Source organism: Suricata suricatta, chromosome 7, assembly GCF_006229205.1.
Source record: "Suricata suricatta isolate VVHF042 chromosome 7, meerkat_22Aug2017_6uvM2_HiC, whole genome shotgun sequence".
NCBI classification, from domain to species: Eukaryota; Metazoa; Chordata; class Mammalia; order Carnivora; family Herpestidae; genus Suricata; species Suricata suricatta.
In genome coordinates this window covers 33,394,523-33,417,288 of record NC_043706.1, presented here as the reverse complement: position 1 = coordinate 33,417,288, position 22,766 = coordinate 33,394,523, and the positions used below count along the sequence as shown (strand labels likewise).

Sequence of the window (22,766 nt, the reverse complement as noted above, 5' to 3'; positions counted from 1 at the left end):
AAATAAACTCTTACCTTTGGTAAAGTTACAAGTAACCTTTCTGGGGAAGTTTCTTTGTGCTTTATTAAAAATGTCTTATTCTCTTTTGAAAACGACCATATTGTTTTTATATTATTTTTTTAAATGTTGTGTTGTGATTTCTTCCTTCTCCAGAAAGACTTGTATTCTGTGTTTGCAAGTCTCCTGCTCTATTCCCATCCAGGTGTTACAGGGTCTGGATTATTTACACACCAAGTGCCGCATCATCCACACTGACATTAAACCAGAAAACATCTTGTTGTCCGTGAACGAGCAGTACGTCCGTCGGTTGGCTGCAGAAGCCACAGAATGGCAGCGATCTGGGGCTCCTCCACCCTCTGGGTCTGCGGGTATGTTTCCGGGAAGACTTTGGTCTCCTTAGAAGTTAAGAGAAGTTCCTATTTTTATCTATTACCAGCAGTTAAGTAAAGCACCACTCATTCATTTAACAATGAGATATGGGAAGTACTTACGTGTAAGAAGTAGTCTCAGCCTTCAAAAGACTTTAATTCTCAGTATCACTCTCCTGTAGAAAGAAGTCTAGAGATTGTATACAGGTATTTTGTATGCTCTAAAAGCTGATTCATGTTCTTGTTTTAAAATGTTTTCCCTTGTGATTTGATGGCCATTTATTATGTCTTTATCTCATCCCATGATCATACATGCTTGCTTATAGGTCAGTGATTTGTGCAGGGGGCAAGGTAGCTTTGCGACCAAGAACTTGAGTTTAGGCATTGGAGTGGACAGACCTGGTTTGAGTCCTGGCCTCATCATTGGCTTGGGTGTCTTGAGCGAGTGTCTTGACTTCCTTTTCCCTCTTGCAGGAGTTGTTGGGATTAGTTCCAGGTTAAAGCATTTAGTAGGGTGCTAAATAAATGATGGCTATGATTATGATGATTTTTTTGCCATTTGCGGTATAGATTTTAATTTTTATAATTTTATTATATTTGAGGAACTGTTTTTGAGGAAATTTAAGTTGAAGTATCAGTTAACACAGGCTTCCTTTATAAAGGTAGACTAAAGAAGGGGGAAATGAGAAGTTACTTGATGGGCATAGCATTTCATTTTTCTAAAATGAAAAAGTTCTAGCAGTATTACACAACAATGTGAATGTAATTAACACTATTGAACTGTACACTTAAGAATAGTTACGAGGGAAATTTTACCTTTTTTGCCTTTTTAAAAAAATTTTAAGGAAGATTCTACCTCCCACCTGAGCTAAACTAATATCCGTAACATGCTGTGTAACAAATTACTTCAGCTCTTGATGTCGTGCTCCTGTTAAAACTGACCAGGGCCAAGAGGAAGAATTAGCAATGGGAGTTCTAGATGGGGGTGAGGGGATGGTTGCCTGTCGTTTTCTATTTTAAACATACATGGTAATGAGATTTTTTCCAGCAACAATATATTTATTTAAGCTTATTTTATGTTTGTCAACTTTTATATGCATTATTTTTTTGTAAATGGCACTTCTACCAAAGTTGCTCTCAAACAGTAGTGTCCTCTACAACATAAACTTCATTGCCTGTAAAATGCCAGGACTCTTACTTGATTTTCTTTTCTTTCCAGTCAGTACTGCGCCCCAGCCTAAACCAGTAAGTATAAGGTGTTTTTTATGTTTAATTCTGATCTGTGGGCAGTGGGCAGAGATTCCTCTGTTAGAGATCACAGTTTGTTTAGATTTTGAAAACCAAAAAAATATTCCTGCGCTTCTACAATTTTTTCCAATAAGTTTCCATGTATCTTTAACAAGTTTGAATGGGTGAAGCTTCTACAAACTTGAGTGTGTCTGAGAGTACACCAGCTCCACAGACTGCTCAGAGGACCAAATTTATTATTAATTTTATTTTTATTTGGTTTCATAAGAGTATCCACATTGTTTACATTAATGAGAAACTTAAGTGCTATGTTAAGGAAGGAGTGAAATTTAATTAGGAAATATTAAAGTTAACAGTTATCTCCAACTAGGGGTAATGGATTAGCCACCTGAAGGCTTTATCTGTTTGTAATCTCCGCCCAGGCTGACAAAATGTCAAAGAATAAGAAGAAGAAATTGAAGAAGAAGCAGAAACGCCAGGCAGAATTACTAGAGAAGCGAATGCAGGAAATTGAGGAAATGGAGAAAGAGTCGGGCCCTGGGCAAAAAAGACCAAACAAGCAAGAAGAATCAGAGAGTCCTGTTGAAAGACCCTTGAAAGAGAACCCACCTAATAAAATGACCCAAGAAAAACTTGGTATAAATAGAGCATACACAAAAATTTACTTTAACATTAATTTATCATTGTTCTATAATATAGTGGTTTCATGCATAAAACACATCTCTGGGGGTATCCTTGTACAGTAACAGTACAGAACTTTTATAAATGGATAGGCAGGTAATATTCAAATGTAATTTCTGACTTTTCTGTGGAAATGCAACATAGACTTCATTTTGCAATTGAATAAGGATGAGAAGATCTTTGTCCTTCCATAAATAGGTTTGAGATGTTCAGTCATGTTCTTATGTCACCCTGTATAAGTTTTAGAAAATGTTTTAATCTTATGGAGAAATTTTTTTGTTTTTTCACTCATACACATACACATACATCCTTTTTGTCTGTTTGTTCCTTAGAAGAGTCAAGTACCATTAACCAGGATCAAACACTTACGGAACGTGGTGTAGAGGGTGGTGCAGCAGAGATTAATTGCAATGGAGTAATTGAAATCGTTAATTATACTGAGAACAATAATAAGGAAACATTGAGGCTTAAAGAGGATCTACATAATGCTAATGACTGTGATGTCCAAAATTTGAAGCAGGAACCTAGTTTTCTAAGCTCCCAAAATGGAGACAGCAGCACATCTCAAGAAACAGACTCTTGTACACCCGTCACCTCCGAGGTGTCCAATACCGTGATGTGCCAGTCTTCACCAAATGCAGACCAGTCATTCAGCGAGCAGGACATTAGCCAGCTTCAAGAAAGCATCCGGGCAGAGATTCCCTGTGAAGACGAGCACGAGCAGGAACACGATGGACCACTGGACAACAAAGGTACCTGTGCAGGCGTACCTCTGCACTGCCCTTCCCTGATAGCAAATTCAAGAACTTGTAGGCTAAAAGTACCACTGTCTTTATGTGTAGAACTTTGAGCAGGCACCTAGTTAGCTGAGTGTGTAAATTCTTAGCTAATGTTGAATCATATTGGTCATGGAGTGAATGTGCAGCATTTCACTCGTTGCTCTGAAGGTGAACGTAGGGCTTAATTCCATAAGCTGAAGGTGCCGCTGTACTCTTCTTAGCTTAGAAAATATAACATAGGTTGCCAGTCAAGGGCCCATGTATATTACTTCAGAAGGTATTTCTGTGTTCACTAACCTGTCTTACTGATGATGCCTATTGTCTATAGGAAAATCCACTGCTGGAAATTTTCTTGTTAATCCCCTTGAGCCAAAAAATGCAGAAAAGCTCCAAGTGAAGATTGCTGATCTTGGAAATGCCTGCTGGGTGGTAAGTTAAACTTATCTCAGTGCTCTGTTTGATTGTTTTTTTAATATTTACTTTTGAGAAAGAGAGAGACCGAGTATGAGCAGTGGAGGGGCAGGGAAAGAGACACACACACAGAATCTGAAGCAGGCTCCAGGCTCTGAGCTGTCAGCATAGAGCCCGACCTTAGGCTTAAACTCACGAACCGTGAGATCTTGACTTGAGCTGAAGCCACCCAAGGTGCCTCCTTCATGCTAAGTTTTGAAGTGGCTACAAATGAATGAGAATTTGGACTTGAATTGTGCTAAGGAAGAAAATATATGTAGTTCTGTACCCAGGTTGCCAGTTAACGTTTTGGTGAATATTTTTTTCACTTGTTTCTTAACCTTTTATTATGGAAAAGTTCAAATATGTTTACAGAAGTAGAATGGTATAATAAAACAGTCCCCACTCCTTCTCCAGGGACCTGTCACACCTATTCAGTAACGTTCACTACTGGCCAATCTTGTTTTATCTGAATTCTTAATTCACTTTCAGACTCAAAATCCACATGTTCATACTTCCCCCTTATTTTCGAAATTGGCATCTAACTTCTTAATTGTAAGCTTTTAATGCACTTAACATACTTTAATATTTTAATGCACACTTTTGTTTGTTAACCAAATATACGCACCAAATTCAGTTGGTTATGTGGTAATCCCTAACATACTATAGTTTTTACACGTCTTTGATAGCTCTTTGTGATGAGCATCTTTGCTCTTGAATCTTTGTGTGGTTGTCCTCAGGATGTGGCCTACACATAAAATTGCTAAATCAATTTCTAAGTCAGTTGCTTTTTTAAGGGTTTAAAAAAATTTTTTAAACCTATTTATTTATTTATATTTGAGAGGGAGGGAGCAACAATCCCATGTAGTACAGAGAGAGGAGGAGAGATGGAAAGTGTGGAGCCCAGAGCAGAGCGTGAGCTCACCCCGTGTCAGGCTCAAACTAAGAACTAACAAACCATGAGATCATAACCTGTGCCAAAGTCAGATGCTTAAACGACTGAGCCACCCAGGTGCCCCTTAAAGGAGTTTTGCTGTATATAGTGTCATGTTGGGGGGGGTGTTTTTTAAGTTTTTTTTAATGTTTTATTTATTTTGAGAGAGCTCACATGTGTGTGTGCCTACACACAAGTGGAGGAGGGTCAGAGAGGAGGGACAGAGGCTCTAAAGCAGGCTCTCTCTGCTGTCAGCACAGCAGTAGCTTCCTAAGAAAGGGTGTATGAAACTGGGAGGGGGCACCTCCTGTGTCCCCTAATGTCTCTATCCTGCTCTCACACTCAGTTGGCTACATGTGAAGTTTTAGGTTGAAAATAATTTTCCCTCAGAATGATTGTCATTGCTTCATTATCTTCCAGTTCCCCAACCGGTTTCTGCTAAAGACCAACACCATGCTGATTCTTGACCCCTTGCATGAAACCTTTTCCCCTGTGAAAGTCTGTAGGGTCGTTATATCACACTTTTCTGCTGGGTCTGTTTTTATACTAAGGACTTGGTATGTACTTTTAGTATTGAAACTCTAGGGGCGCCTGAATGGCTCAGTCAGTTGAGCGTCCGTCCTCGGCTCAGGTCATGATCTCACAGTTCATGGGATTGGGCCCCATGTCGGGCTCTGTGCTGACAGCTCAGAGCCTGGAGCCTGCTTCCAATTCTATGTCTCCCTCTCTCTCTGACCCTCCTCTGCTTGTGCTATCTCTCTCCGTCTCTCAAAAAAAATTTTTTATATATATATATATATAAACTCTAGTTCTTTTATTTTGTCTGTCTTTTCTCCTCCTTGGTCTCTTTTCTCTAGCTCTGAAATCTTATTCAAATGTTAGACCTCCTTGAGGTCCTGTCTTAACCTTTCTCTTCTATTTTCTGTCATTTTCTTTTTGCTTTATATTCTTAGAGATTTCTCGACTAGTTATTTTAAGCTTTGTTTTTTCTCATTTTTCCATTATATTTTTACTTTTCAAGAATTCTTGGTTCTTTGATTTTTCTCTTAGAGGATATAGTTTACTATCCCATTTTTGACATTTTCTTCTTGTGAGGTATCTGTTGCCTTCTTTCTGCAGGAAAATGAGGGGTTCAACATGTGTTACATAGTCAGTTAATTTCCTTGTTTTCAGAATGGTACTCTCTCCTCAACCCTCACCTCCAAAGACCCCATTTTACCTATTTGGAGAAAACCTCCAAATAGTCTGTCCAGCCAGGGAAGGGGCTGTTAGAATGCACTATGCTCTGTGTTCTGGAGCCCTGTTTCTTTTAATTTTTTTTTTAATGTTTATTTTTGAGAGAGAGACAGAGAGGGAGACACAGAATCTGAGCAGGCTCCAGACTCCAAGCTGTCAGCACAGAGCCCAGCCTGAGGCTCAAACTCAGGAACTGTGAGATCATGACCTGAGTTGAAGTTGGATACTTAGCTGACTGAGCCACCCTGGCACCCCTAGAGCCCTATTTCTTTAAAAGATGTTCTAAAGCAGTGTTTCTGGATTAAATCCCACCCTCACCCCTACTTCCAGAGATACCTAATACTGCTGAGCCCTGAGCCCTGCGAGGATCTACATCACAGCGCTTCTCAGCTTTCGCTTGTGGCTTGTTCTGTTTTCTGAGATCCACTAAGACATTTACCAGTGATCTGTTTTCCATCTTGTAAATTTTATTGCTCTAATTTCTTTGCTATTCTGTCAATTTATGTTTTAAAAATTAACACTGGATGGGCGCCTGGGTAGCTTAGTCAGTTAGGTGTCTGACTTCGGCTCAGGTCATGATCTTGCAGTCCGTGAGTTCAAGCCCCACGTCAGGCTCTGTGCTCACAGCTCAGAGCCTGGAGTCTGCTTCTGATTCTGTGTCTCCCTCTCTCTCTCTGCCCCTCCCCTGCTTACTCGCTCTCACGCTCGCTCTCTCGCTCTCTCTTTCAAAAATAAACATTAAAAAAATTTTTTAATCAGTAAGATTAACACTGGATTCTCTACTAAGGTGAAGTTTTAGGAGTGAGTGGATATACTGATCCACCTGATTCTTGACCTCATTTATCATTTACACCATCTTTTTAAGGCAGTAGTGAGGCACAAGGCGTAGAAGACAACTCCCTTGAACAGCATGTCCATTATTCTAAAATGTATCACTCAACCCAGTTCTGAAAGGCTTTCCCATACCAAGCAGTTCTTGGGCGCCAGTCTGAGAATTCACCTCAGTTCTGACACTGTCTCCCTGGAGATAAATGAGATCCCACAGGTAAAGCACTCAGTCCTGTAAGACCTCCTTTCACTTCAGATGCCTCCGGAAAGTGCTTCTGACAACTGGCTACAAACTGGAAGTTCGACCAGCCCCTCCAAGTCAGGATGCCAGTCACAAGTCTAGATTGTTACCTGGACTTCTGACCAACTGGCTATAGATCAGGTTCCCTCAGCTCCTTCTTGGGTTTGATTGGCTTTCTAGAATGGCTAACAGAGCTCACTGCATTACTGGTTTATTACAGAGGATATCAAAAGGGGACAAATCAACAGGCCGAGGAAGAGAGATGCATAGAAGTTTCTGCCCTCCTGGAGTTTGGGGCCTGCCCCAGCAGCACATAGAAGCACCCTGCTTCCCCAGAGCAGAAGCTACCCAAACCCACCTCTCCTTTGGGGTTTTTATGGAAGCTTCATTACATAGACATGATGGATTAACTCATCGACCACTGGTGATTGTTCAATCTCTAGCCCTTCTCCCCTCCCCAGAAATCGGGGTAGAACTAAAAGTTCCCACCCTCTACTCGTGGTCAGTTTCTCTGGCAACCAGCTCCCATCCTTAGGTGCTCTCTAGAAGTCAGCTCATTAACATAAACTCAGTTGCGGTGGAAAGGGGCTTCTTGTGAATAAGACACCGTTGTACCTCTACAGCTCTGAAGTGTTTTCTGGAACTGAGGGTAAGAGACCACATATAACAAATAGGTTCCAATTACTCTGACTGCTCAGGAAATTCCAAGAATTTGGGGAGTTGTGAGCCAAGAACAGTGGATGAAGACCGATGTATATGAGAAGTAACATTTTGAGTGACCAGTAGGACATGAATGACCAAATAGAGATACATCTTATAAATTATAGCATGTGGTCACCTGCAGTACATCCCACTTCAAACTCAGTATCTGAACCCATTGTTTGCTTATAAAACCACTTCCCAAAATGTCTCCATCTGTTTTTGTCAGCACACAGCTGTCCCTCTGCCACTAATAAGTTCCTTTTGGCTCTTCTTCCTACTGTCTCCCACACACAGCCATTGAATTTTCGAATTCTGTGTATTCTTTCTGTGGCTTTCCTTGGGTTTACTTTTCTCTCTCCTCTTTCCACTACCAGTGTTCAGATTTTCATTACTAAGCCTAAATCTGGCCACCAGCCAGAAGATAACTGGAATGGTGTCCTTAGAGGTCCTATCAGTCTTCTAACAGCACATTCCCTTGTGTGCTAACCCACAGTGGTGCCAGATGAAATCCAAACTCTAACCTCGCAAATTAGCTATTTGGCTTCAGCGACTGTCTCTCTCTGCCTTTATTGGTGATGCTCTTGTTATACTCAAGTTTCCAATATCGCCCCCAAAAACCAGAGACTACCAGGGTGACCGAGTCACACATGCAAAAGCAAAGGGCGGTTTTATTATGGGCTTATAAGCTCGGGCTCACAGACTTTACCAGCTCAGTGGATCCATGAGGAGAGCCCCAAACAAAGGCAGGGCAGGGCCTTTATGGATTTGGGAAGGGGGAGTTACAGGAAATTGTGACACAGGTAGTGACCCAATCACTATGGCCTATCAATACAGGGCTATCAATACTTTAGCCATACATGGATACTTTTGGTGGGAGCCAATCACAGCATTTAGAGTATTGACCAATTACAGAGTGAGCCCAGGACCCTCACATAGGGCGTGACTAGCCTTCTAGGCCTGCCCTTAGAAATGTTAAGGGTGTTAACTGGCCTTTCCTGATTGGGTGTTACAAGGGTGGTCCCTTCTGCCTTGGGCGATGTGTGCCCTTCTTTTGTCTAATGATTCTGAGAGGCGAATTCGGACCTGCGTCCTTACACCCTTGAGTGCAAAAGTTGCTCTCTTGATCAGTCTTAGTCCCTTTGGAGCTCTGGTCAATGCTGGTTTTCTACATGGAATTTTTATCTGCCTAATTTCTTCTCTTCACAGATGTTCTTCCTTATTTTTGAATTTCAGTAGGATTAGAGAATCATCTTCCATGCTTTGTTGTTTCATGTTCTAATATTATCTGAATTTTGTGTGTATGACTCACTCTAAGCTTCTTTTTTTCTGCGGTACTTTTTATTATGGCCAACTTCACACCTACACCAAGGTAGAGAGAGCAAAGCAGTAGAACCCTGTGTCGTCGTGCTAGACCCTCGCAGCAGGTGTCAGGTCATTGCCAGTCCGCTTTCCCCTGTGTCCCCACTCTGCCGCCCACTCTAGCTTATTTTGCCCTACATCCCAGGTGTCTTATTTTCATTCATGAACATGGCTTCCTAAAAGATGATTTCTTTCAGGTAATCATGACGCCATTGCCATACCTTAGAAGTTGGTAATTCCTCAATATCAAGTATTCAGTCAGTTTTGCCACTAACTTGTGAACATTCCTTTAATTGTGTTTGTAATAGGTTCCAAATAAAATCTATGAATACAAAATTGAGCACTATGTCTCTTAAATTGCTTGTACGATAGAGGTTTTCCCTTCCTATACAATTTCTGTGTTAAAGAAACTAGTTGTTTCGCTGATTGCATTCGCTGATTGCATTCTCATAGTGCTTACCGTGGTCTCTGTTTCCCCAAGAATCATGTTTGACTTTTTGGCGAAGCAAGGGGGACAGAGGAGAATGAGGGCGAGAGTTCTTTATAGATGGTGCTTATAAGATTCTTGAAAATCTTTTATTTCTTCATGATGAGTGCATAGCAAGGAGAGTTTGAATTGACTCTAAATTGGTGTCATTTATTTTTTGAAGTGCTTATTAACTTTAGACAGGTGAACAACTTAATTTTTGTTTGGGGTAATAATTTTCCTTTTCTTAAAACGCCATGGTTATTCCCTCATCCATGTGTCTCTGTTAAGGTTAGATTCATGTTTTAAAAATAATTTGGAATGGACAGTGTGTAAAACCAAAGTACTGTTTGGAAGTTATAGCATCAAAATGATACCTTAAGAAACTTGGTGTGCCTGGGTGGCTTAGTCAGTTAAAAGTCCAACCCTTGATTTTGGCTCAGGTCATGATCTCACAAGTTCCTGAGTTCGAGCCCCATGTCAGGCTCTGCGCTGACAGCATAAAGCCTGCTTGGGATTCTCTATCTCCCTCTCTCTCTCTCTCTGCCCCTCCTTTGCTTGTGCTCTCTCTCTCTTAAAAATAAATTTATTTTTAATCGTATCTTAAGAAACTAGCTAAATGAAACTGGTGTGAGAAAAACCTCAGAGAGTTTATTTTAATCTCCATTATTAAGTAGTTGTGACTTTTTAGAATAACTGAATTTTAAAATAACTGTTTCCTTCTCCATTTACTCAGCACAAACATTTCACAGAAGATATTCAAACAAGGCAGTATCGCTCTTTGGAAGTTCTGATAGGATCTGGCTATAATACCCCTGCTGACATTTGGAGCACAGCATGCATGGTAATGTTTTTCCCCCTGACCTTCACATGTTTATGCGGTAGCTCGGTACCTTGCTGTTTGCTGATTTTCAGTAGACTAGTGAATTTTACGAACAAGAAAATAAAAATGTGACATCACTGGCACTCTAAATTTTCTGTCTGGAGAGGTGGCATTCAAAAGCTAATGAAAAACATCTGGCATTCCATTCAGTTTGCCAAATTGCTCATGGGCTGAAGACACCAATGTTTCTTACTACTGCTTATGGGGGGGTTGGGGGTTCTAAGGTGGTGCTGCTTTTGATTAGGTTACTGGTGCCCTTGCCCTTTTGGCTGTAATCTGTTTTCAGATTAGGGAACCCCCTGGAAACCTCTTCATTCTACACAGTTTGACACCTCAAACACCTTTACACCTCACAAAATGTGAAGCCCAGTCATCCTGCTGCTTTGTCCCTGCCAAACAAGAACTCAAGCAGTCAGATTTAGTTGCTACTGAATGGCTTCCCACAAAAAGCCTATCTTGGAACATGTTGCATTGCTTCCTGAAATAGAGTATGTTCTTTAATTTGTAATTGTGTGTTTCCTTACTTGTTTCTCTTCCACTAGGTTGTGAGTGCCATGCCGACAGGAATCGTGTCTGTTGTGTGTGGCTGTGTGGTTCAGGGCCTGGCCCGTTTTGAGTGGGTGCTTACAGCACAGTACAGTGCTGACCCCCCAGAATTATGGCAGACTTCACAGAGCAAGGGCGTAATTTCCCACAAGACTGCCTTCATTTCAGACACCAGCTGCCAGCTCTGGAGTCCACAGGCCACCTGCATTTCTGAGCTAATGGCTACAAATTGGGAGGTTCCATTATCCTTTCAGATTCAGTAACTTGTTAGAATGACTCACAGAATTTAAGAAAGTGTTAAAACTGCTATAATGGTTTTGTCATAAAGGCTACAAATGAGTACCAGTCAAATCAAAGCATACATAGGGTGAGGCCTAAGAAGGTGCCAGAGGTGAAGCCTCTGTGTCCTTGGGACATGTCACTTTCCCAACACGTCAGTGTGCACCACCTCCTAGGGCAGTTCACACAGCTGCAGGTGCCCAGTTTTTTACCAAGATTCCAGTACTTAGTCATGATTGATGGAAGGAATTGTTGATCATGTGGTTGAACTGTCTCCAGCCCTCTTTCCTTCCTTGGAGGTTAGGATAATGCTGGCTCAAAGCCCCAGTCCTCACACAGTTGGGCCTTGTCCAGTTAGGGGGCATATCCGGCACCCCTCTTAACTATGTAGGAGCCCACATGAGTCACCTCCTTGGTATGATGATTAGGGGGGAAGGGAGCACCATGAGTGACAGAAGGAACTCTTATCACTTGGAAATTCCAAGCATGTAGAGGTGTCCTCTCAGGAAACAGGGACAAATACCAAACAGATTCTTTATTGTATAGCAGTACTTAGTAAATATTTGCAGATCATCAAATTGAGTCAACTAAACCAGAAACCTGTTAAACAGTTGTTTCAATTAATATTCACAGTCAACTCTGGGAAAACCTTGAGAAACTACGGACTAGAAGCCCTAGCCTGTTTTAGGTCATAGATTTCTTTCCTTTTTTTCCTTTTTGTTTTTTTAATTTATTTTTGAGAGACAGAGACAGTGTGAGCAGGGGAGGGTCCGAGAGAGGGGGAGACACAGAATCTGAAGCAGGCTCCAGGCTCTGAGCTGTCAGCACAAAGCCCAATGCAGGGCTCGAACCCACGAACTGTGAGGTCATGACCTGAGCCAAAGCCAGACACTTAACCGACTGAGCCACCCCGGTGCCCCCATAGATTTCTTGCTAACATACATTCCTGAAAAACTGTGTCTTCCAGAGGTGATAAGAGTTAAAACCATGTTGTTAATATGGTATGACCTTGTAAATCATTTTGTCAGGATGTATCAGTAATCTTTCAAGATGGCTGAAATGTAAGGTTTGGTGTTGTGCGCAAGATGGAAGAACATTGGAATAAAATCTAACTTCTTTTAGAGCTTTATTTTGAGGAATTTGATTTGCTAGAGAAAATACGTGCTAGAGGTGCCACCAGTTACAAAGTAAAGCTAGTTTACAGATGACATATGATTTATTATGATGTGGTTCTTAGTAGGGGCTTAACTGCTTGGGGCAGTAGGTCTGCATGCTGTTCAGTACATACTAAGGCAGAAGGACAAAGGGGGAATTAACTTTGCCTCCATTTTGGACCAGCTCACATGCAGGATTTTCTTGACCAAGGAAGGAAAACACATCTGATGTGACAATACTGTGAAAACTTGAGCCCCACTTGTTCCTCCAAATTTCTCTCATTTTGTAATAGACCTAAAAATGTCACTTTACATCTAGCCATCACCAGAAAGTAAAAACAAATCCTGGAATATCAAAAGTGCCTAAAAGAGATGGATCAACCTTTATCTGATGCAGTTAATTGATGGAAAGATTGGGACCCTCTCTGAGAGAGAAAGAGATAGCGAGATGGCCTGCCACGTTAGTGATTAAGACTACTGAGTTAGAAGGCACTTGTAAAAAGGGAATGTTCTGTGAAGACCATTTGAGAGTTGATAAAGAAGAGATGTTTTTAAACCCTCCATGCTGTGGATTCTGACAAACGTACAGCGACCTGGATCTCCCACGGTAGAATCCTGCAGAATGGGCCCCCTGCCCGAAGCTTGCTCTGTGCTGTTTGTCCCTCTTTCTCCAGCCCCAGCCCACCGCTGATCTTTCTCTTATCTTCATAGTTTTGCCTTTTTCAGAATGTCCCAACTATAAGGAAAAAAATGTGCACCTTCCAGATTGGCTTCTTTCACTTCATAATATTGGAATCTGAAGGTTCTCCTTCGTCTTTTCACGACTTGATGGCTCATTTCTTTTTTAGCACTAAATGTGCTCCATCATCCGGATGTAGCGGCTCACTGGATTTCCTGACCAGTGCTGCCAGTGTAGGTCAGCGCGACCCTGACTGTCACAGAGAATGGGAATTAGGGGCCTACATTCCAGCATGGGCTTTTTTGCTTGTCAGTTTTGGACACAATTTTCTCATCTATAAAGGGAAGCGTGTTCAATGAAAGTGTTGCATTAACCTAGAGCTTCTGCTAGTTTCGAATTTTGATTTTGTGATCTTTTGGTTTGGTTTGGTTTGATTTGTGGAGTTTTTTTGCTGTTATTTACAAAATTGCAACCACTGGCAACTACTTTATGTTCCAAAAAATAGTTTTCTCAGAGAACTTTTAGGTACTAGATATAAGTATCTAGATGAAAAAATTAGTATTAGAATCTTAGGAAATTTTCTTTATTTCTTTGAACTTTAATTTCAGTATATTTACTGAGCTCCCACTCTGAGGCTTTGAAAAAGTACTGGTCTGAAGAGATTAACAAATTTTGATGAATAAGAATCACAATTTGTTTCCTTTCCACTTTGGGACTATAAACCTCAGGACAGTTAGGGGGTGGAAATGTATCAGGTTCGGTTTCAAAATAAAATGCTGGAATGTAAAACCAGCTATGCCTGGTAAGAAGCCATAGCATCCCTGACATTTTAGGGGCAGTCCTGAAACTTCTCATTTTGTGGCCTGGGCAGTAGTACAGTTCAGGTAATGCAGTTTTGAGGAAAGCTGTCATGTCCTAAAATCAGAAGTGGACACTGGCAAGCCACTGAGCACCAGATCGGGGTCTGAGTTAGAGAGCGTGCTCCAGAATCCACCCCACGGTTCCTGAAGTTATCTGGACTGCTCAGTACCATTGACTCAATCAAAATTGACCTGTGACTTTGACTTGACTCACAACTATACTTGTATACCAATAAGGTCCTTTCTAAAACTGCTGTTGTATTTTCTTTAACCCATCTTTTACTCGGAAAGATCAGTGTAGTCCTGTCACTCCAGTGCTGTCTTTCCATACTGCTTGGCACACATTCTAAAGGAAAGAACTTTTTCACAGTTCTTGAACTGTTTATAGGAACTTTTCTTGTAGAAGACTGTGCCTTTTTTTCCTCAATTGATGAATTCTGAATCTTCCAGCCACCCAAAACATAAATTGCTCTCGACCGCATTTCACACACAACCTTTTTCTAATTTTCTATAGACCCAGGAATTGGGAGTTCTATTAGAAACAGTTTGGGGAGTGCTTTCCAAAGCAATAACTTAAAAAACTCTACTTTTGCCAAATAATAGACATACATAGGTAGAGAGATGTCTGTTTCTGTTTTTTGGTTTTGACTCTGAGTACAGAATCTTAATTTCTAGCCATGTGAAATGACAACATAAGAAGAGAGGACCTGCTGTTCTCATGAACAGTTTAATAACTTAGTATCCAGCTATGCCCCATGCTGAGCAAAAAGAGAAACTCAAGAGAGCCAAATTGCTGATGGGGGGGAGGGGAATAATCTATATGTTGATGATATTATTGCTGCTTTCCAGCTTCCTTTTACTGACACAGATGTGGAAGGAAAGCTCTTTAGGAATAATCTTAAGCCATTTTTTAAGTGATCGTCATCTGTGGCTTTCCCAGAGAAGGAAAAAATCACTCCAAATTAAGCCAAATAGCAAGTAGTAAGCTTCCCAAAGGAAATTGTTGTTGTTGTTAATGCTTTTACATATTGTCCTCTTTACTTAGGCATTTGAACTGGCCACGGGCGACTATTTGTTTGAACCGCATTCCGGGGAAGAGTACACTCGGGACGAAGGTGAGTCCCCGTCACTGAGGATGTCCGCGCTGGCACTTGCACTTGCTGCGTGTGGCTATGTGGTTTATAGAACTGAGGAGCTTCGTCTTTTTAGTATGCTGAGAACATATAAGTCCCAGAAAATTAGAAATATATTTTATATTTAGTATTAGATGTACTAAATATTTTATAGTAGCTATCAAAGAACTCTGTGAGGATTACAGAAAAGGCCACAGGTGGTTAAACTAAAACTTGTATTTGCCAAGTAGTTTCTTCTAAAATATCTAGTTATTTTCCTTTCTCTATACATCAGTGCCTCATTCTTTACCCAGTTTGAATTACTTGTTCATCGACTTGTTGCTCAGTTAAGCCTGCAGCTTTATTTGGAGGTCAATAATCTTATAGGCAAACATACAACTTGAATGGTGTTTGTGAATGCAGAGACTTCGTCTTGTTGGTATAAATTCTACAATATTTAGCATTCTTTTTTCCTAAAAATTAAAGCCATACTTTTTTCTTTTTAAAACATATTAACACTTAGAATTCCATTTTAAAACAAAATAGCCTTGGCTTACATTTTGTGATAGCTGATGGGAAAGGCCCAAGCTGTCAGCTGCTCCGTCTGAGAGGCTGTGAAAGCAGACAGCTAAATGTGTGGTTGTCATAGACTCTGGGTTTGGAGTTCTGTCTTGTCTGGCAAGAGAGGGGGACACGGATTAAAATGTGAGAGAGGCTAATATCCGGGAGGAGACTAGAGCCCTTGCTCCCTGTTTATTAGGATCAGAAGGCTCACAAGTGTGATGAGTGTGCACAAAAGACCGCGAAACTGTGAACATTAACTCAAGGGTGTGAGGGAATGAAGGTTGTGAAGATCTGCAGTGTTAGGGGGTTTGGATCAATACAAAACAGAATCCTGGCTGGAGGAAGGTTGTTTATAGCAAGCCTGAGACACCACCTGTTTACCTGAACTGTCCTAGGGGACAAGACAGACAGAGCATGCTACCTCAGGGTCAACAAGGCACCTTTCTTTTGCTAATTAGCTCCACTATGGGCAACCCTGCTGTGGTCTATAGTCCTATTTACCTGTTTACCTATTTTGGTTCTTCCTTCTTGTGAAAGCAGCTTTATTTTGGATGCTTCATCCTGTGGCTTTCTATTCCTTTATGCCTTGTTAACCCATCAGTGCAAGCTTAGGGAATTCTTAAGCTATTCCCCACCTGTGATTTTTTTTTTTAATCATGGCGATGTCCAGATAACTTAGATGAGATTATAACATGAATGAAAGAACTGTTAAAGAGATATTTTACCTTCTTTATTAAACAGTTATGGCAGATTTTGTTTTCAGGATTGATGGGAATTACTTGAAACACTAGCAATATACCTTCCCAATAAGGAAAATATGTCCTTCACTTCCTGTGCTTTCCTCCAGTCTTAGGGAAATCAGGTTTTGTGCCCTGTGGAACCAAGAATGCTGTTTTTCTCTCTTTTTCAAACTGTGGTCCCTTGGGACATTAATAGGCATTCCTAGTAGGACCTCCTGACATTTCTAATAAGCACTGTTTGGTAAATGTTACACCAGTTCCCATAACCAGATGCCTGTTTCAGTGAGTACAGTATGGAGGTGTTTCCTATACATCAGCCCTTGTAAGAATATACTGTAATTACTATGTGTGTACACACTTAATTTTCCGTAATCTGCTGCTTTTTTTCCCTGGTTGTAAGTTTTGGGTGATAGACTTACACTATTTTAGAAATGCCCTACTATCTCTGGGAGAGTAATTGATTTTTTTCTCTTTATATTTGTAGACTCTCTGTAAATAGTGTGTGGTACAAAACACATAGAGCAGCTCGAGTTCTATTGTGTAGGATCGTATGCTACCAAACCTGAAAATTGAAATGTATATAAAAAGTCCCCAAGTAAGGAATAAGGGAGAACCATCTATCCTAGTATTTAGATACAAATTAATTTCCTCCTGTACCAGTCAGTACTAGTAGTCCTTAGGTGAAACTTCAAACTACTGCAAAAGAGGCTCATGAGAGCAGAGTGCAGCCAGTGTGTGCACAGTTTGTTACCAGTCACGGGACTGGGGCCCGAGAAGCACGTTCTCTCATGCTGTTTTCAGCCCTAACTCTTGGGATAGATAAACTTGGTAGTTTTGCCTATCAGGTATATCAGCCTTATGAGGAATTGGTAAACCAGATACAGGTTGCTGGAATTAAATGTAAAATAACACATTCAAGGGAAAAATAATTCCTTGGCATAGGAAAAATATTAACAGAACCAGGACTTTCCTTGGAAGTTTACAGTTAGATAAACTGTAGTCTCATTTATAATCGTTTATTTGCAGTTTTGCCTAAAATAGGCAGAACTTTCTTAGCAGTCAAGTTCTTGTTACCAAACTGTAAATTCAGTCAAAACTGCCAAAAGGTTATCGTGAATTCATGAATGTAAATAAAGCCCTTTTAAAATGACAGCACCAAGTCCTTTACATGAGAAACAGGACCTGAGAGCTTCACAAATTCCCGGATATATTGATGTCTCTGGCATATTATTCCCCTTTAAGATAACATTATTAGAAATTTTTAAGTAATTCCTTTTAGTCTTCATGATTCTCTAACAGGATTAAAGTCCTTTATAAAGATCTTTTGTGACTAGCAGCCATCACTTTTTAAAATGTCTTCATATTCATAGTTACCTGCAGAATAAAAAAGGTGGTAGAGCTACGTGTAAATGTGTGCGCGTGTGCACACACGTCCCTGGCAGTGCGCACAGTCCGCATTCACGCTGGGACAGTTACAAGGCGCCGCTCTGATTAGGGCGTCTCTTAGTAGCCTGCAGAAGTCAAGTACTTTAAAATGTTTTTGCTAATTTCTACTTAAAATAGGATTTATTTTAAAACAAATAGCTCTGAACTAGACATGATAAAATGTGGGTTTTCATTGAGTTCTAGCTCCTTTTAGCCCTGTACCTTCAAGCAGGCCATTTATTCTTTCTGAGGTTCTATTTTCTCATCTTTACAATGGGGTATTAATCTTTGGCCTGTTATACTGGGTGGCTGTGAAAACTTAAATAATCATATGTGATTGTTTAATCATCATGAACTTTGTTAAATAGAGTGATCCTCTTATTACTTGAAGCCTGGAGCAGTATCATAAATAAGTAACAGTTCTAGAATGTCTGAAGCATATTGGTACAGATTTTTTTTACCTCATCTGAAAAGCCCACCTAAACCTAGATATTTAGACAAAATAGAAACAAAGATCTGGATCAGCCTCCAGACTCCAGAGTGGGACTTGCCGCTATCAGGTAACCAACCACCTGAAATAATTCTCGACCTTCCCAGTCTCGCCTGGAATATCCTTGCTTATATTTGTAGTTACTCTTAAACAGCTAGTCCTTGAAAAAGCTATTCATAAAAAAACCTTTTACAGCTTGTCCTTGATCCTGTTCTTCTTACCCTTCTATTTTAGACCACATTGCGCACATTATAGAGCTGATAGGCAGAATTCCAAGACGCTTTGCCCTCAGTGGGAAATATTCACAGGACTTCTTCAATCGCAGAGGTAGTATTATTAACATGAGTTTTCATCTAGGCCCCAGGGATACAACTTCAGGAAGCAGAGCATTCACACCAAGACTGTTTTTTGTGATCACTCATGTCCCACTGGAGTGGGCGCCTGATTTTTTATGGTTTTCTGGATTCTCCATTAAATGGATAGAGTCCTCTTCCTATTTAGGACAGAAAGCAAGCCTGAAATGTTTTATAAAGAGGTGTGCATGCTACTCTTTCTGCCATTGTTCAGAACTGCATTCGTTACTCCTGTTATGTATGTCTTTTTTTTTTTTTTCCTTTCATGAAATGTTTGAAACATACAGATCACATTGCATTGATCATAGAACTTCTGGGGAAGGTGCCTCGAAAGCTCATTGTGGCAGGAAAATATTCCAAGGAGTTTTTCACCAAAAAAGGTAAAATAAATGTGTTTGTTCCCAGACATTAAGGGGGCAAGGTGTTTAAAAATAAAGAGGTAAGTACTGCTGGGTACCTGTCCCCAACACCTACAGAAGAATAGGGCTGCCTTGACTGCCGAGCGGTACTAGTGCGGTCACGAGCAGAGATGGCAGCCAGACTGTCGGGCTCCAGAGCCCCGCTGCTACCCAACCTCAGTGTGCTGTTTTCTAACTGGAGATCTTAAGTGTTTACTTCATATTGAATAAGTTACCATGTATATAGTACTTGGCACACAATTGGTTGATTAGTCCTGTTATAGCACTTCTGAAAAACGAGCAGATTCTTGCCAGCATTTGGTCTAAGAACTGCCTCTTTCAAAGAGCAAGTCATTTACCTTAAGCTTCTTAAAGGCAGGACTGCGTCACACTGTCTTGTGGCCCAGTGACACCCAACATAGTCACTTAAGCCCATCAGTCCTACCAATTAACTTTACCTTTGCAGTTTATAAGTTTATGTCATCGCTGAGGAGTCATGAAGATACTCAAGAGAATACTCTTACCGCAAATTTTTGACTTGATAACATGTGTTGGCATATTTAAATGTGTACATCTTATGCATCCAAATAAAATTTAAAAGCTGAAATATGAAAACCTGCATGGAATGGACCAGAAGACTGGCCTTTTTTCCCCTATTTGCCATGATTCCCTTTTTCCGCAAACCTCTTTACTAGTGCTGAGAAAAATCATTTTTCTCAACACCCAACAGCAAGCATCCTCAGAAACATTTAGTGTTTCTTTTTTGGTGAGAAAATAGTGAAGGACTTCACAAGAGCCCCTCCCTCCTTGCACAAAGACCAGTCGATGGCTTGCATATATTGAATTGGTAATTAGTCAGGCATTCGCTGCCCACAGAAGAGATTTCAAGTAAGTGTTGTATAAGTAAAAGTGTTAAAGCAGCATTTACCTTAATAAGCCACTGTAACTGACCTTTTTTTTTTTTTAAATAACATTCCAGAGTAGTACGAAGTGTGGTGTAGCTATATATTCTGAAACCTGTGTGGGGTTTATTCTTTTAGTCTTGTTGCTTTTAGACAGATTTGACATGGTGTTAGCTCTTACTGCCTTATTTGGAAGCAATATTTACTAGACTGTTAAGCCAAAAAAAAAAACCAGTACGATCACATTGTTCTTAGTATGTGGTAATAAACTGCCTCTGAACACCATGAGGCACCATGTTTCATATATAGGCATTTAACATTGATTTTAGTAAATATCTAGTTCATGCTAGGCCTGCCCAGTAAAATACTGGAATGGTGGAGCAAATAAATTGTCTTATTGAGTTTTTAGGCCCTCAGAAAAGAGTGGTGCTTTGTGAATGGAGATTCAATTCTGGTGGCAAAATTTGACTCTTTATAGAGCACTTGGATTAGTTCCTGGATTTCCACAAAGGGCTCTTGTCACTTGTCAGTGTCAGTCAGTTTCTTTTGTATTGTCTTTGTCATAGGTGACCTGAAACACATCACGAAACTGAAACCCTGGGGCCTTTTTGAGGTTCTTGTGGAGAAGTATGAGTGGCCTCAGGAAGAGGCAGCTGGCTTCACGGATTTCTTACTGCCCATGTTGGAGTTGATACCCGAGAAGAGAGCCACTGCCGCCGATTGTCTCCGGCACCCTTGGCTCAACTCGTAAGCCCCAGCCCAGCAGCGCAGCAGAGATCACATGCCGACCCTCTCCTCTCCCCAACAAGCATTTCCCTCTTCCCTTTTTAGGGTGAAGCTCTTCCTTCAAGGGTTTCCTAGTGTTTTTTTGTTTGTTTTGTTTTGGGGGAGGTTTTTTTTTTTTAATCAACCTATTCATTTGGGTTTGCTTCCTTGACCCTGTGGAGATCCCCCACAGCCATTGGGCATCCTAGGTGAATTTGGCCTTGATTGGGCTCTGCCAAAGACTAATAGACTAAAATGTGAAACAGCCTCTCACCCTGTACCCTTGTCTTTCCATTAGATCACCCTGTAAATTATACACATCCTTTTTAAAAAGAGCTATGAAGATGTATGAGCTCATCCTTTTATTCACTGACTCTAAGAGTCAAATTTTCTAGTGCATATCCTATTGCCAGCATAAGGATGAGAAGGGGAAAGGGTGTTACTTCTGTGTACAGCAGAGACATTAAACTTGCTGTATCCAGGCTGCATTGTCTTCCTGGACTGTTTCTGTTGGCTCTCTGTGTTCACATTTTTTCCTGCGACTTTGAAGCTGTCTTTTTAAAGGAGCTATATAAACTCCAAATTTGGGCACCATTTTATCACTCACTGTTCAAAGCACTATCCGATTCCTTTCATCCTTTAATAATGCTACAATCCTTGGATCTTTGGTCTGATTTTTGATGAAAACAGAAGCAGAACCATTGACTTGTAATTTCTTCAGAACCACAGGTGTTTTGCAAAACAGTCCTTTCCTGTGTGTCTTCTGTCACCCTAACAGCAGAGTTCTTTCAATTGGCTGTTTTGTTTTTTGTCGTTTTAATTCCTGGCCGGCACTTTACTCACCGCACTTGAGTTTATTGCCCCATAACTAAAGAAATCAGTATGACTCTAGAAAGGAGATCTGGGTTTCAGAGATTTCCGCTCTAAGAAGAAAATGTCCTAGAACTCCTGATTCTTCTCCAGTCAGTCCCCTGCTTTTATTCACAGCCTTTTCTTCACCTTGTCCAAAAGTTAGCCTTGAAGCAGTTTCCTTCTGTGGCTTTGCCTTCCTCATTTCCTGAGAGGCTTCAGGTCTTAAATGAAATCCTGGCATAGGAGAACCAAGGGGAAGGGCGGGACGGCACTTTTTGGGGTGGGTTTTTTTTGTTTTGTTTGGGGGCATTTTGTTTTTGTTCTTTTGTTTGTTTTTTGTTGTTTTAAGATTAGCCATTCTCTGCTGCTATTTCTTTGTATAATGTAAGTTTTTAACTGCAGTTTTGGGATAATTGAGATGTACTTGAGGCTTTTTTTTTTTTTTTTTTTTTAATGAGAAAAGGCTCTGTGAATCTTACTTTAGAATGAGCCTCTCCTAGACTTACCCTAGACATTACCTACTCATCGGATCATATTAAAAGTAAAAGAGGGCCAGGCTTGGGGTCACAGCCACTTGTTCAGCACAGACCAAGAGGGCCTTGGGGACTACAGCATGCTGCAGAGACGGCTCCAGGAGTGATTTGCAGAAAGCCAAGGAGGTGCAACTTGAGGCTCTACTAGCAAAGCTGCTGATGAGGCTTTCAGGTAGCCGACCCTCTGTATGGGAGATTGGAGTCCAGATTCTGCCATTTTTCCACCCAGCAACAACAAAGAAAAACATGGTGCAATTATGCAATCCATTTAACTCATAAACCTAGAACCGTGAGTAACTATGGCCAGCCATTCATCGGATCCTTGATTGGGTAGTCCTGAAATCAGACATGTTCCTGTAGAAAGAATTTTAAGTGAGGCTCTCTATGCACCTATCAAGAATAAAGAAAATAGATTGTATCCAACAACGGCAGGGAAAACCCTTCGGCACTTCCAATCCACTTTGGCTTTTCAGCGATATATACATCTAAAGCAATAGCAGACTAGAACTGAATTCTTTTCTACACTGTAAAATAACAATTGTGGAATTACAGGAGTTCTGGTGATGATATTAAGGTAAAATAACCAAAACACACAAATAGAAAGCCCCATTTTAACAATTGATGTAAAAGGAAATTTTAAGAAGAGAGAACCTATAACTTCTTTTTTGGACATGTTTTCCCTCCAAATAAGGGCTTCCCCCCCTATCATTTAAGGAGCCAGATGAATTAGAAGCTGTAGAAAGATGCAGCTATAGAATTTGATCTTCCAAGTACCCCGTGTACCTTTATTGAACTTAATCGTAACTGTCAAATTGCCATGATCTTACTAAAGGATTTCTATTGCTGTCAGTTAAAACCCCAAATGCATTTTTATCCTTTCTATCGGGTACATTGTCTGTTTTCTTTATAAATGCAGTACAATAAAATTATTTAATAACC

At 40.6% G+C, this 22,766-nt stretch overlaps 1 protein-coding gene across 1 annotated transcript in view; it reads left to right on the top strand.

Moving 5' to 3' along the window:
• The window catches only part of SRPK1 (SRSF protein kinase 1), a 61,879-nt gene extending 39,113 nt beyond the window's left edge, over positions 1 to 22,766 (top strand). The window contains 9 exon segments of the mRNA XM_029943354.1: positions 203 to 368; positions 1,588 to 1,613; positions 2,039 to 2,252; positions 2,630 to 3,049; positions 3,405 to 3,505; positions 10,029 to 10,136; positions 14,739 to 14,808; positions 18,665 to 18,757; positions 20,244 to 22,766. Of these exon segments, the coding sequence (XP_029799214.1) occupies positions 203 to 368; positions 1,588 to 1,613; positions 2,039 to 2,252; positions 2,630 to 3,049; positions 3,405 to 3,505; positions 10,029 to 10,136; positions 14,739 to 14,808; positions 18,665 to 18,757; positions 20,244 to 20,428 (1,383 nt within the window). The 3' untranslated portion in view covers positions 20,429 to 22,766.